Here is a 15,477-nt window from a genome sequence, read left to right as displayed (position 1 = left end):
ATCCATTAAAATATGTTCTAAAGGGACTGACAACTGATATTTTAAGGGGGCACGCAGCCTTTGAAAACTGAAAATCGAGAACAAGTCGGTTTTTGGAAAACCACATATTCGGGCAGTATTTCTTATAAACTACCATTTATGTAAATGCCAACGTCTAATTCATCGCGAAACTATTTCAGATAAAGTTTATAATGAGCCGCGGCAGCCCTCAAGCGGCGAGCGAGCGCTCAATGTACCCCTACTTGACGCAAATGCCATTTCTCCACCGCTCCCCTGAGCGCCGCCATTCTGGTGTTGTTTTGTTTGTGCATTTTTGTGCTTTTTTCTCCCCTCCGCCCACGGCAGTGCGGGAGAGGCGTAAATCGCTCATGATTGAAGGGCTCGTGAGAGCTTTCAAGTTTCCCGTGGCTGAGACGCGAAGCTGAGATTGGGGAATGTGTTCTGCTTGCCATTGTCTATCTTTGCAGCCGTTCGCATATTCTCCAAGTTTGTACCGTGCTTACCAGACAATTTTCAAGCATCTTAACGAGACAGTTGTTGTGTTTAGCCTGCCGATTCTTATGCGGTCAGCCACGATGCACCCTAAGGAACTCGACGCTACACGTGTTCGGTGCAAGGAAACGTTCCATGAAGCTTGCCCGCATTGTGAAGCTCGCTGCTCACCCGCATGGCGAAGCTCGCTGCTCACCTGCGCGCTGACGTTGATTGCACCGATGGTCCATGTGGGGCAGCTTCTGCTTCATCTACGCAAGAGCCTGGTTGCCTCGATGCTTCTAGCAATGTGACTCCTGCTCCACCGGTGCAAAAATTTGTCGTGAGGAGTGCACCTGGTGTCTCGTGCTCATCGACAGCGGCTTCCACATCCTCTATTTCATCTGCCTCAGACAGTGCGATCCCGTCATCCACTCTGCAATTAAACACGCGTTTCCTGACATGTGAGGATAAAGAGGCGGCGGATAAAGAATGCGCTGCTGTGCAACGAGGACTTGGCACCATGTCAGCGACGGAGATAAAATTTCAAGCAATGGAGCCCGATCCTGAAGCTGCCACCGCTAAAAGTTAAGGCGAAAAATTTCTCCTTGTGCAAATGGATGCCCCAGGCAACCTGCTATCTGGGACCCCAGTCCAAGGAGGCACCCAACTTGGACTGTCAACAAAGCTTGAGCTGCTATGTTTACATTGTGGAGGGGTTGCAAGCTCGTGGAATTATGCTTGTCAGGATGACTCAGTGGCCTTTGATGTAAATAGAGCCATTGTGGCAACAAAACAGATAGGGAAGGGACAAACAGCCCTCAATGAATTTTGGGCAGCGATGAACGTGTCCCATTGTGGCCTGCATCATAAGACTTTTCAGAAGCACTTGAAGGAATTCAGGGAACCGCAGACACAGTGCATAGACAAGTTCTATGCAGAATCTGCTTCTGCTGTGAAAACCACCTACAAGGAAGTGGATCCATATTTCAGTGGAGATATCACAGTAAACTTTCATGGAACATGGCACAAGCGTGGCCACATGTCCCATAATGGAGTTGGTGCAATAATTGAATATCATATGGGCCTCATCTTGGACACCATTGTTTTATCGAATCAGTGCCTTGGTTTCCAAGTAGGACCAAAGCCTGGAGACCCAGGCTATGCAAGCTGGCAGAAGGATCATGTATGCCAGAAAAACACTGACTCTAAGTCTGGGAGGATGGAGGTTGAAGCAGCTGTCATCATTTCTCATGTTCGATGCCAAAGCACAACCTCCGTTACACAACGCTCATGTCTGATGGAGATAGTGCCACCTTCTCTGCCCTTGTGCAAGAGAATGTTTATGGACTGGTCCCCATTTTGGAGAGGGGAATGCCTGAACCATGTCCAGAAGAGGATGGGGACAGCACTGCGCAACCTTGTGCAGAAAAGTGATAAGGTTTTAGGAGGGAAGGGCAGGCTGCCAAAGGCCCTCATTGACAAGTTGACCGACTGTTATGGCAAGGCCCTACGGAAACATTCCAATGATGTGGCTGCAATGCAGCGTGCAGTGATGGCATTGTATCACCACGTGACATCGACGAATGAGAACAACTTTCGGAGGAGTTTCTGCGTGAATCTTTAAATGTAGCAAACCTCATCAAATATGGAGCAGCAGTTGCAGAGAAAAAGAATTTCTTGTTTCCTATGTATTTAGATAGAAGCCCCTGAGCTAAAGCTTCCTCTTAAATATTAAGCAGTATCCCTTCTAATTTCTGCCACATTTCTGTGATCCAGTGTGGTAGCTGGATTTATGAATAACAGGCAAGTAGGTGTAGCTTGGGAAGCAGAGAGACTGTAGTATGTTTCGCACTGATTGGGATATTATTAACATGATTGTCTTACTTGTAGGGCAGTTGGAAGAGCTTCTGAAGTCCAGGAAGGTGGAAGGCCAGTTAGATCTGATGCTTCAGGTGAGTTGCTTTCAGCAAGCTTTAAGCCATTTCGCTGGATGTGAGTGTTATTGTCCTTGACTGTTCTTCCAATGTGGTTGAAGGGGGACGCAGGGCTGAAATGTCAACTTTTGAACCGACATGCCAAATTTAACAAAAGTTGAACTTGGCGACGAGCTTCTTTACATCCTTTGGAATCAAAAACACAAAATTTGAGAAAATCGTGATTTTCTCCAATTTTTCTCTAGAATGCAAACTAGCTTCTCAGCTAATAACTGTGAAAAATATGTGGAGCTTATCAAAAGTAACTGAAGATGCTAGCTTGAAAGTTCTTTAATGCTTTCCCAGCAGGAGCTTGATATGAATTGTGGTACAAGAGCATTAGATCACTTAATCACATGATGGTTTGTATGAAGAGAAGGATAGTGTTTGCTTCCTTCACAGCTTGTGCATTGACTGCAGTAAGTAGAAAACTTCTTGGTTTGTTAGGTTGTGTGGGGACAATTATATACTGTGTTCACAGGATTTTCAGTCATTTTGCTTCATTCGTCTTTGTAGGAATTTAACTGGAAATTTTGCCATTGATTGCACATGAGAATATACATTCTTTCAGCTGTGCAGCTGATAGACGCTATTTCTTCTGTTATTATTATGGGTTAACACATTGTGTGCCAACTGTATTTGTTTTGCATCAGATCAGGGTGGTGTGCATTTCGAGATGGTGGTGCACATGCATGTATGGCCCAGGTGCCTCTGTGCTGTCTTGCACGGTGCATCAAAAGAAACCAACAAACGCAGTAGCTCAATAGGCAAGAGCATCGCATGCATAATGCAAAGACGTTGGCTCACGCCCCGCCTGTGACCAGTTGCTTTTTCATCCACTTTCATTTCCATTAGTTTATCATTTCTTTAATTCAATTAATATGTACAGTACATGTAATTTCTCCTATGCTGCTCTTGGTGTCTGTGTTTGTTGGCTTCTTATGATATGACTAATAAAAATTTGGCCCTCAGTTTCCTTCCTGCTCGTTCTTTGCATGGTGCAGTATCACAAGCTATCCCACATGTAGAAGAACCTTGTGCTGCTCTTTCAGAGACAACTTGAGACCTGCCGTGCAGAAACTTCTCAACTGTATGCAAAGCTGCAGCAACAGAACTTGGCTCAGTCTCAGCATCTAGCAGTGGGCGGAAGCCATGACAAACCAGTTGCCAACAATGGTGATCTTTTGGCTGGTAATGGACCTGCGCATGCTGCTGCTCCAGCACCTTCACTCGCACAAGGTGGCGCTGAAGCCAAGGCCAATGGGGAAATGCCAAAGGTGAGGTCTCCTTGCTTTGTTCAAGCATATAGTTCAGCATGCAATCCAAGCATTCTTTAGCATACAATTCTGTGTAAATATTAATGCTTCTATGCCCCTTTGTGGGTGTCTCTAAAGGGTGAGCAGCACACAATGAAGCAAAAGTTGACGGTAATTCAAGGAAAATCAACAGAAACTCAACACAAGTTGGCACAACTATACATCATCTATACAGTTAAACATCATTCTAACAATATTGCATCTGACACGAAAATATCTTTATTATATCTGATAGTTGTTAAAAGCATATATTTATTACACGCTGATATCAGGAAAAAAAAATTTAGGCTTGCATTATATCTAATAATTTGTTATATCTGTGTTTGTTACATAGACATTAGGCTGTGCTTGTGGCCTGCAAGAAATCCACTGTTACAGCAAACATGTGCCAGTTATCTTATGCCATCTTAAGCCATCGTAATTCATCTTATGCCACAGGAGGACATGTGCAGTTGAGGAAATATTCTTCTCCATGGTATAATAAGCTTTCTTTTTTAATGCGGTAGCATTCTATTAGACATTAGCAGGCTTCATTGTCACGAGGCTGTTGAGGGATTTTCCTGGAAGCACTGCGCTGTGATCAGAAAGAAGTAGAGTCATGTAAGCGCACCTAACCAAATGGCACTGAATGTACAGTTGAGCACTGGCACATAATGTAGTCAATGGGAGAGAGCAATCAATGTCTTGCACGTTGAGAAAGAGAGTGGTGTGTGAAGTGGCGACACAAAGAGAATGCTACAGATGAAGAGGGTGCCTTACTTTGGCGCCAAGACTCAAAAGAAAGGCTAACACACGCATTCAGCGCAGCCCTCAGTGTTGTTTGGTGTTGCATCAACCTGAGCGAGGCAAGAAGCTGACATGCTGTTGGCTGTACATGCCTGATCTTGGTGTCTATGTGTCTCTTGATGTTGACTAGCATTATATCGCTTGGTGTTGCTTGACTGGCTTGCCGGACATGCAATGTTTTGGCGCCAGTGTCAAAATATTAGCGACACTGAGATCTGGCATGTTCAGCCCTCAGCGTTTCAGCTTTGTGGCTCACTCTAAGATATGGAGCGATGTGGTGCTAGCTAATGCCAGCAGGAGACACTGAATGTGGGTTGGTCTTAAGCAAGGGCCCTATAACGTAAAACTATTCCAATGTGTTTTTATTCCAATCTCCTGACGTTAAATTTTCGTAACCACCCACTCAAGCATCAGGCGGTTACCCGCAAGGTTGTCTGAACAGACCAATCAAACGCTCTTCTTGTTCATAGGAGGTCACTTTTGTTTGCTTGAAAAATGAATAACTTTGCCTACACTGAGCGGCTCGTCTTATCTAGTTGGCTGACAAGAGGCGAGGAGCATGCTCAAGTGCAGAGGATTCGATGGGGCTGAGCCACTGCACTGAAAATTGATAACTGGATGAAGAGGGTGGTGCCGGTGTCTGCGATTGGTCCGCTTTCCCTTACTTAGCTTGCAGTGGCTCGTCGAAAATCGCGGCGACATGCAACGGAAGCTTAAGAATGACGCTAAAACGGATCCTCAGCAAAGAAGAACTGGCAGAACGAGGTTGTAAACGTGCCGAAAATGTTCGAAAACGTTACACGACCACGCAAAGAGGTTTATTATACGTAAATTAACCCATGCTCTCCGGCAGGTGCGAGTAGCCAGTGCTTTAGCGATCGGTGGCAGCCATCTTTTATTCCTTTCAAAACGAAGCAGCCTGCGGCGATTCAGAAGAAAATTCAGCTTTGTTTGGCATATTAATGCATCTTTAACGTGTACACGTCACTTTGGCGCGGTGACTTTTTTCGAGTTTGTGACGGCGCGTGACAGGCAGGTAAAGTGGCCTCAACCTGAAAACGTTTGACCAATAGCTGAGGGCTAATGGCGAAAAGGCATCGAATCAGAAATAGCTATTTTTCTTTTGTTCGGTCAAATCATGCATAATCAGTGTGTACACATCATATCAGATGGGGAGCTATTGCGGATTTCGTGACGTCGTGTGAAGACAGGTGAAGTAGGGGTGGTCCAATAAAGTTTTTGGCCAATCGAAGAGGGCTGATTGCAGAATTAGAATAGAATTTATAACTTCTTGTCCATAGAACACCATGTATTTTGAACCACACTATAACAAGGTGTGTTTATATACCATTTCAATATAATGAAATTTCATTGCTGCTGTCAAGGAATACCGAGACAAATGGAAACTTCTGCGGACACTGATGGCCAACTGGTTGCATTACATGTGGCTGCTTGCGCATGCACCTCAAATCATGCGCCACGCGACCAAGAGCGACCATCGAAGCAGAGCAGCGTCATGTTCCATATAAAGTCTGAGTGCGATAAGATCATATTGCGTCTTTGTGCACTGTATGCTTCAGGTGCAAGTGAAAGCGTGCAAGGGTGAGCCGAGAAGTATGGTGGCCTGTTGAGCACCGTCTTCCTGTGCGAGCATGGTGAAAGTGGGCTAGGAAGTGAGCTCACATTAACACAATCAAGCACGTGTGATGGGGGGGGGGGATCATGTCGGCGCGTGTCCCTTTTTCTTGCATGGCCGTGGCTGCGCATGGCAGCCTGTGCTCCCTGTTTTTGAGGTAATCTGCCATGTGTTCAAAGAGTGGGCTTGCCGAGATGGCGTGGCATCATGTGTGCTGCCTTCCTGCACATTTAGTACTGGAGGTTGTGTAATCTCCAGTTTTGAAGACTCATTGAAGCAAGAGGCAGAGAGAGTATTCACTCCCCACTACTGGCGCTTTTCATGATAGTGTCGCCCCACTGTGGCCAACACTATCAGCTGCAAGGGCGCAGCGGACGTGAAAGCATGGCTGACTTCACTTAATTCGTACCACTAATATGAAGATATTGTTGACACGGCATGAAACCGTATCTTTTGTCACTGTCTCTCAATCTAACAAAATAGATTTCTTCTCATTCAGATTTGCTTTTTGCGATTGCCCGATAATTTATAAAATTTTGCGGCCCCATCCGTGTGAGAAAAATCTGTTGGCTACTGTACTTATTTGCTTAAAAGGTCCAAATATCGATATAATGAAGCAAATTGCTGATTTTACTGACTTTGCTATGTTGCAACTTGGCTGTATTGGTTTTACATAAGCAGGCTTCCATGCATTCCTATGACGCATAGCAGTTCATCAGTGCCTGGCTAGCAAGGGTCCAAGTTTTATAGGTTGGTGTGATCATGGAGCAGTATGACAAGAGGCCATGGGATAGGATAAAGCAGTGTCCAGCAAGCGCTCATTCCTCAGGAGCTTGGCCATGTTGTTCGAGTCTTCCAGAGCAAGCTTTCCTTTGTAAGTGAACAGTGCCAAAAGTGGGCAAGGACACAAGCAGGACAAAGACAAATGCTCGTTCGTCCTTTTTCACGTGTTGCACTGTTCGCTTACCCAGATTAATCACCGACTGTATAAATCAGCTTTCCTACAGAGTTATCTTTCTTAGCCCTTGCTGTGGCGACTGTCTTTCATACCCATATTTGTTACAGAATTTTTCTTTTTTCTTTCTTTTTCTTAATATATCCTGGGATATCATAAAAGCAGCCCCAAGCTAAGGGAGTTCTTGAACAATATGGGGCCATGGAGCCTCTAGGTTCATTAGAAAATGCTAGCATTTACATTTATCAAATGAAAGAGTAATGCTGTCTTAGAGCTGTGCTAGTCAGATGCTGGAAGTTAGTGCAGAATCCATAGTTCTATTACTTGAAGACATTCTTTCTCCACAGGAAGGTCTGTACAAGCTTGAATGCACAAGGCAAAAATGGTATTAGCTTTGAAATAGTACAACTTGTTTGTCTGACCAAGTGTTGTAATGGCATAACAGTCAGCACTATTTTTGCTTGTCTTTTATACTAATATACCTGGTCTTTTTGTCCAATACGAAATGTTCATTGTGTCCAGAAAGTCACTACCCTGTGTTGAATTTCTTATAGTTTCAAAAATGCAAGCAACATTTTAAAATAAATACAGAGGGCACCATGGATGGGGAACAGGTCTGAACAGGTCTGCCTAATAGGACACACTGTATGATTGTGTTCACTATGTGCGATGCAGGATTGTTATGGCTTTCAAGAGTTGCCAGTGTACTATACTTAGGGTTAACTTGTGCAGTGAAGTAAATGGCAATTTCAGTTTATGGGAGGTAAAATTTGGTGTTTTGAAGCATTTACCTTTATGAGGGTAGAAAAAACGAATTTAAATAGAAATAATAATGTTTGAAAGACCAAAGTAGATTTTTCAACTCATTACGAAGCAGTTTGTACCAGTTCCTGCAATGCATAAAGTAGAAACAATTTTTATGTGGTCTTGTGCAACATCTTCACATTTGTCAACCTTAGGGCAACTTGTGAAAGAGGCAGTAACATCTATATCTATCCACACAGCATCTATTATAAAGTATTTAACTGCAGTTAGAAAGGCAGAACAATCCTTTGCAATGCCTGCAGGTGTTCTGAAGTCACCTCATTGCTCGCTTTGAAAAGACACCATGCTTAAATCAAATTTTGAGAAAGTAAAAGCAATGAAGAAAAAAAAAATATATATATATATATAGAAAGAATATCATCCGTAGCCAGCTGCCTTTGGCAGGGATGGTAAGATCATCATGATATGTGTACTAAACTTTCTGTGCGAGCTACACCACCCTAACTTGGGGCGATTGTGATGGGGCAAACTCTCTCTACAGCAATTTGAAGCGTTTCAGCTAGCTGCTAGGTCCTCGCCATGTTTTGGTATCACAGCTATTTGATGATCTGTGACTGAAATAGATATGAACCATTTCATAATCATGCACCTTCCTTAAAGGGGTCCTGAATCACTCCTGAGGCTTGGTGAAAAAACATAGTCCACGGATTGCATAAGCTGCCATGAACCTCTCAACCAAGTTTTGCTGTCGTATGCGGTGCGTGGAGCTCGCAAGCAGGGTGCAAAGTCACTTTTCTCTCAAATGCTCTCTTTTCAACAAAAGCCTGCTCCTCGCTCTCTTCTGGACGCCTTATTTCGTGGTAAAGCGGATTCCCATACATGGCTGCTATCGGCCAATAGCTGACGTCAATCAAGAAAGGTGTTTGGGTCAATGCGCTTCTTTCTACAATTATTGTGTATATTTATTCATGTAGTTCAATAAACGGGCTGAAGTAGGCAAAAATGTGCTTTCGAGTTTCGATAATAATTATGTATACTTCCAGAAGAAGCCAACTATCGTCTGCTCACAGTTGGTTGCGGCCGGCCCTGTAGGCGTTAAACTTTGGCCACCCTGCTTATTGGTGCCGTAGCCAGTGGGCCTCGCTAATGTAGACTAGTTTTGAGTGCTCAACTAGCAGTCAACCATGCGAAACTTGAAAGTCAGGCCACACGCACACTTGCCAGCGCCTGTTCACTCCTGGCTGCTCCTGGTTAGGTGCAGACAGGAGCAGCCAGGAGCAGACTGATTGGCAGACCGATTGATAGCGCTTCAAAAAATGGGCAAGTTGGATGTGGCTGCTGTCAGTCAGTCAAGCTGGTGAAAAGGACAGAGACTGTAGCATATGAGTGCAAGCACGCCCTCAAGTCCTGTCGTGCACTAAGCAAACGCTGCGCATATGCACTACAGTTGCATGCAGCTGCGGTCTGCTACGTAGTGAAGATACCGCGGGGTGCCGCGATGAGTCCACTCGCTAAGTGCACAGCGAATCTCTGAGAACAGCCGCGTTTGACTTACATTTGACATGCCGTAGGCACCAAAATCGGAAGTAGTGGCGTCTACGTTAACATCCAAAGTCAGATTTGAAGTGCGCACCACAGTGACATTTAGAAGGCGGAGCATTGTGGGCACATCCCCGCTCCGCCATAGCCTTTTTTCCAGTGCAAGCCCTTGAAGAAGGAGCAGAAGCACTGTGAAGGCCATGTTTGATTGCCAATAACTCTACTACTTCTGCTGAATACATTGACATACTTTCTGTGGCAAAGTATATCTGAAATAGCCTATTTTAACTTCAAATGCATTTCTACATTTCGATAAAAAATGGTTCAGGGCCCCTTTAATTGATTGTGAACTTAGACATTACGTGTCCTTATTGTAGTAGTCAGACTTTTACAGCGTTGCTGATGAATGAAGGTAGATCTACTGGCACTTGAAAGAAATTGGATGGCATTTGGATTAACTACCACTTGAAGGGATTTGAATGGCAAAATTGATGAGAGCTTTGGATAAACTGACTCGGGGACAAGTGGGTTAACTTGACAAGGGCTTGTGTCCTTTTGTCGTCAGTGTGCATTATGGCTATGAATTCTGAACAAAGTGCATGGTGTACCACCCCTCCCTTTTACCCCCCTTTGGCTCCCTCAGCTGCCCACACAGTCAGAGCGGTTGGTTGGGGGTTCCAACCTTCGTCAACAGGTGGCGGCACCTCTGCTGCGACCTCAGCAGATGAGTGCTCCACAGTGGGGCTCTCAGTTGCACAGGCCACATGTGCCACATAGCGGGGCAGTAGCCAGGTTCGAACCGCACAACGCCATCTCCCACTTTGACCCCCGGAATGGGGACCACCTTGTTCGAGCTTTTCTGGAAGCAAGCCAGCATCATCCGCAGCCTCAGCAAGACCAGCAGCATCAACAGCAGCACCAAGAAGAGTACCAGCTGGCTGCACCAAATTTGCGCGTGCATGATGGCAGCCACGCAGCGTTACAACATGTGCTTGCCGCTGCTGATGGCTGGCGTCGGGAACACTGATGGCAGCATTCTAAAACGATGTGAGAAGGGTAATTAGGACATCTGTCGACTACATACTCATGGACAACCTTCTGTGGCACTGAATGTAAAAGCTACAGAAGTGGAGCTTTTGTACATAGGTTACTGTTAAGTAGTTCGGCAGAGTTTGACAGCACCGGTTTTGTATTTTCCGAAATGACAAAGCGAAAGAACAAAAGTGTCGAATTCGTGTGTTCTATTCTATTATAACAACTTTAGTAAATAAGTTGTTCATATTTCTTGTTCTCCAGCTTAAACATATGTGAATGAGACTGTACGACTATATTTAATGAGCACTGTCATGCATACACTTCGCCTCCGTAGCTTTCCCTTCATTACCACGGGAAGTTGTCCATGAGTATATTTAATAGACTTTAAACAAAGATTTGGAGGAAGGAAACAAGGTATGTAACTTAACTGGACAATGCAACAGGTGTCAGAACATGTGTCGATTTTGCCATGGACAGTCTTTCCTGGTTAGTTGCTTGGCTGAGGTTCAGAGCCATCATACACTTTGTACAATCATGATCCAGCACTTGCGTTTGCAGAGAATGAAGCTTGCACAGAAAGAATGTCAGCTGCTGACATATCCAGTGCCTTGAATTTACATAGGCTTGGGTAAATGCAATCTAAGGGGCACAAACTCTAGCCATAAATTCATTGTCTATGGCAGGACTAGTGGCTTTAGTTAATACTTAGCTTGACATTAAATGTAATCTCTTAAAAGACTGCTGGAGGCACTAGCTTCCAAAAACCAGCTTGCTCACATTCGTCAGTAACACACAGGCACACAAGGGCAAAACACAGCAACATGTGCATGCTACATTACCATATAGAAACACCAAGGGAAATTATCTTGACTATGAGCCAGGCAAGCAAATGTAAAGCAGCTGGGGAGCTTTGATCTATTTGCATTGTGGCGTGCTTCTGAGTTGGTTCCTTATGGTCTGTTATTTTTCTCCTTTCTTGAGCACTATCAGCTTTAGCCACTGCCTGTGTATTTTCTCATCCAGTTCACCAAATCTAGCAGCAAGTGTGCAGGCAATATTGTTCTGGACCCCTTTGATAACAGGCAAGAAGGGGCTGGGTGAGGGAATATTGGTACTTCTCACAATGAGAAAGAGGCAACGGTACTTCATCCTTTACCACCGACTGCCTCTGGCTTTTCATTAAGATTTGTTGCTTCATATGAAAGAAGTCCATATGAAGTGGACACTCATGCTGGCTGCCTGGAGAGAATATCTTGCTTTCATCCATGGAACTATGCCTCACCTTTTTTTCTGCAGTACTGTAGGTATTAGCTGCAGATAGCCAGAGCCTGGGTTGTGATTTAATTGTGCAGTTTGCTGCTGCATATTTGCAGTGCACCAGCTGCATCCGTACCTCACTGCTAACTTGCTATGGCTTGTATTCCAAACATGTGCTGAAAAAAGCAGCCGCATTGTCACCTCATTATTAATGCATTCATACTTTCTGGCACATTAGCTCTAGCTAAGTCTGTACGATTTAATATATTTGCACTTTTGTTTAGGGAAAAGAATAGGAAGATTTTTTTACCGAAACCTTTGTTCACTTCTACTGGACCGGCAAGTCTTTACCTTGCTTTGAGTGTTTTTGATGCTCAAAAGTTTATGCTGCTAAACACCTTTATGATGACATGCATGGGGCTGCAAAGTTGTATGAAACGTTTTGTGAATATCATTGTACCTTCTGTATACCACAATTTTTCTTTGAATAGCAGTCATGATTATTAGCTTCTTGTACGAGGGTCTACGCTGCTGTTTTAAACACTCTGACCTGCCAACCTTTGTTATAACTGCCCACAGGAGAATGGTAGGTCATATTTGAATGTTACAACAGATGTAAATGTCAGTGCTTGGATGGAACCAGCAGGAAATTGTCAAACTGTGATGAAAGCAGGGTTAGTCTATCCTGCGTAAATTCTTGACAGATAGCTGCTTATGTTACTTAGCTACGTGCAATGGAAATCAATCGGAACCAATCGTGGCCTAAAATGAGCATTTCTTTTCATCCACCATGTAGTGGAATTTGATATTCAGAAGCCACTACAGGATGCTGCGAATGTGAAGTGAGCACAGTCACTTGTCATACATAAACTAAAGTTACAACAAGAACGTGTGGGATGTTGTTGTGTAGCGAGATATGATCTAGGACACACACATCAGTGCATTAAAAGTTGTCATAATATTCTTAATTGTGGCAGCACTCACAGTACATATAAACTATAGAAATGTCAATCTCACTGGGTTGTGCCTTTCTGAAACTTAATTGTTAGGATAATTATGTAATAATGGCACACAGTATAAAGTCATTCAACCATACTTCAGAGAACAGTTTCGATGTGATTGCAACCTTTGTACATGACATACCTATATATTATAGCAAGAGGCAATAGCTCTTGCCACACCTTAAGAAGTACATTACAAGAAGCCACGTGGAGAAGAACTGAAATGTGGCCTTGCACTAAATGGCATTTTGCTATTTGCTTATTGGCACACCTACTTTCAGTATTTACGATTTAGTCTGTCTCTTCATCTGCAGTCGTTATGCTGATGTGTAGAGGTTTGTTGCGAGGTTGTAGAGGTGATGCGTGAGGTTTATTAAGCATTTCTTACTAAGCATTGAGGTTGTAGAGGTGATGCGCGAGGTTTATTAAGCATTTCTTAATGCGCAGGTATGTAACACTGATCTCTGAATAATTTTTTATCACGTGTTGTTTTACTGGTAGTTCTTATTTGTGTTGAAAAATCAGGCCAGTTGAAAACGTCCATTTTCGGGCCAATACCAAACATCTTTATCTTGCAAAACCTATGGAGACAAAAAAGAAAGCACACACATATTGTGTGTTTGTGTTTTCTGCACGCTAAAAAAAGTTTAGTCATAGATTACAAACTAACTCGATCTTTGATATTGTTTTGTACCGAGTCACTCTGAAAGAACTATGGAATTGCAACGTAAAAAAAAAAAGAATGCTTTGCTTCTTCGATATTACATAGGGTCATTATACAGGGTGTCCTACATAACTTTAGCCAAACCTTAAAAATATGCGAATGCCACGTAGCTAGCGGGACAGAACCAAGATAATATTGTTTATCATCACTTGGAGATACTCAGATTATTTCTTTCATTCTGCTTTACACAATTAGTCCTAATTAATTAACCAACCTCTGAAATGTTATAACTAGATGAAAAGTGTCAATGAGATCTGTAGAGCAACATGAAAAACTCCTGGTACAGCTTTCTGCTGCTCAATACGCGCTACGTAAAAGTGTTCTTCCGAGCTTGTGAAAGAAGCCTGCAATTACACGTAGAGTGCCTTGAGCGGCCAGTCATGCGGCAATTTTGTGTGCATTTGCTGGCTTCTTTCCTGCTTGGAAAAACACTTTTATGTAGCATGTATTGAGCAACAGAAAGCTGTATCGGGAGTTTTTCATGTTGCTCTACAATTTTCTCATTGACACTTTTCATCTAATTATAATATTTGAGAAGTTGATTAAGACTAATTATATAATTAGGTAGAATGAAAAATTAATTTGAGTATCTCCAAGCGATGGCAAACATTATCTTTGTTCTGTGAAGCTCCTTGGCATTTGCATATTTTTAAAATTTGGCTAAAGTTACATGGGACACCCTGTATAGCATGCCTACACACAAGGTTGCGATTTTGTAGTGATTTCTTCTACTTGATTCTGTGCCACTGTTATCATCCACTGTTCATTCCCATTGATAATAAGGGTGGATAAGTGCAAAAAGGAATAGCATCAGTAAAATCATCACTGCAGTATAGCTGACCAGTACCGGCTCCACTATAGGTAGGCTTATAATGATAGGTGAATGATAGGTGTAGCTAGGCAGGGTGTGCTCAATTGCATGCATCGAATTTTTAACAATGTTTTTCTACCCCTTTGTGTGCTGAAAAATTGTATATGTTCTCACTTTATGTGCTTTATTCCCAGCACACCTGTGCACTTTAACAGTTGTAATTCATTGGTTTTAGATTAAGATATTTCATGGGCAATGTTGCGATTGTGAGCATTCTCATGCCTTGCATACTTTTCTGTTGTAGTGAAGTTACATACTATTGCCAGTCTTTTCTCAGTTTCTTCCTGTCTTTTTTTTTCTAGCTTTTTTATAAGCGTATATGCAACGAAAATATGATAGTTCTTGTTTAACACATTCCCCGTTTGCATTGTGGTACTTCAATCAACATTGCAGTATGGTTAAAGCCATGTGAGCCACTGCTTATCTAATGCAGCATTAGCTCCAGCATTTATTTTAAAGATATGCAGCATGCTCAGTAGTTGGACATTGTATGAACCGCTATGGTCTGACGGGGCTTTCAGCCGTGGGTAATGGCAAGGGTGTGTTCAGTGGCTGTTATTGTATTGAAAGTGTGACACACTAACGATGTACGATTTACTCTGTTTGTTAACCATGATGATAGAACCCATGAAGTGAGGTGGAGGCGAATGCAAGTTTCTTGCGAGGCATAGTAAACTTCAACTCTTTTTCTACTAGGAACAGGTATAGTTGTCACCGGAATTCGTACCATTATAGCTGATGACGGGTATAGTTGTCATGAAGAAAAATGCCTCACAATGTGAACCGGTGTTAAATACTGTAATTCATCAGTTTTCGCACACTGTGGGGACATTTGTTGTCATTGTTAGTGGCAGTGTGTGTGGCAGTTCTATTTTTTTATGGGATGCTTGAACACTTGCATTGGAAACATGACTGTCTGCATGCCAAATTTTGAGAAATCTCCTGGAGAATGTGGTTCTATACCGTTTGTCCTTCCTGTGGTATTGAATGCGGTTAAAGCACAGAGCAATCTGTATGCTGGTGTGGCTAACGGTTCATAGTTGAACCTTGTTCGTGAGATGCTCGGCTTTATATATGTGAACCTGTGTCACATAATTGTGCACACTTTCGTTCACCATTTCTTATATTATCTTTTATGCTTACAA

General features: G+C 43.1%; 1 protein-coding gene across 9 annotated transcripts in view; it reads left to right on the top strand.

The window, feature by feature from the left end:
* Positions 1-15,477, top strand: part of LOC135904515 (uncharacterized) — a 103,311-nt gene that overhangs the window by 40,280 nt on the left and 47,554 nt on the right. For all 9 annotated transcript variants that reach the window (XM_065435311.2, XM_065435314.1, XM_065435309.1 and 6 more), the window contains 2 exons: positions 2,365-2,426; positions 3,500-3,724. In XM_065435311.2, coding sequence (XP_065291383.1) covers positions 2,365-2,426; positions 3,500-3,724 — 287 coding nt within the window. The remainder of the gene's footprint in view (positions 1-2,364; positions 2,427-3,499; positions 3,725-15,477) is intronic.

The sequence above is a fragment of the Dermacentor albipictus genome, chromosome 2 (genome assembly GCF_038994185.2).
Source record: "Dermacentor albipictus isolate Rhodes 1998 colony chromosome 2, USDA_Dalb.pri_finalv2, whole genome shotgun sequence".
Taxonomy (NCBI): domain Eukaryota; kingdom Metazoa; phylum Arthropoda; class Arachnida; order Ixodida; family Ixodidae; genus Dermacentor; species Dermacentor albipictus.
Note: the sequence above shows the minus strand (reverse complement) of the source record. Positions and strands in the feature narration are given on the sequence as shown.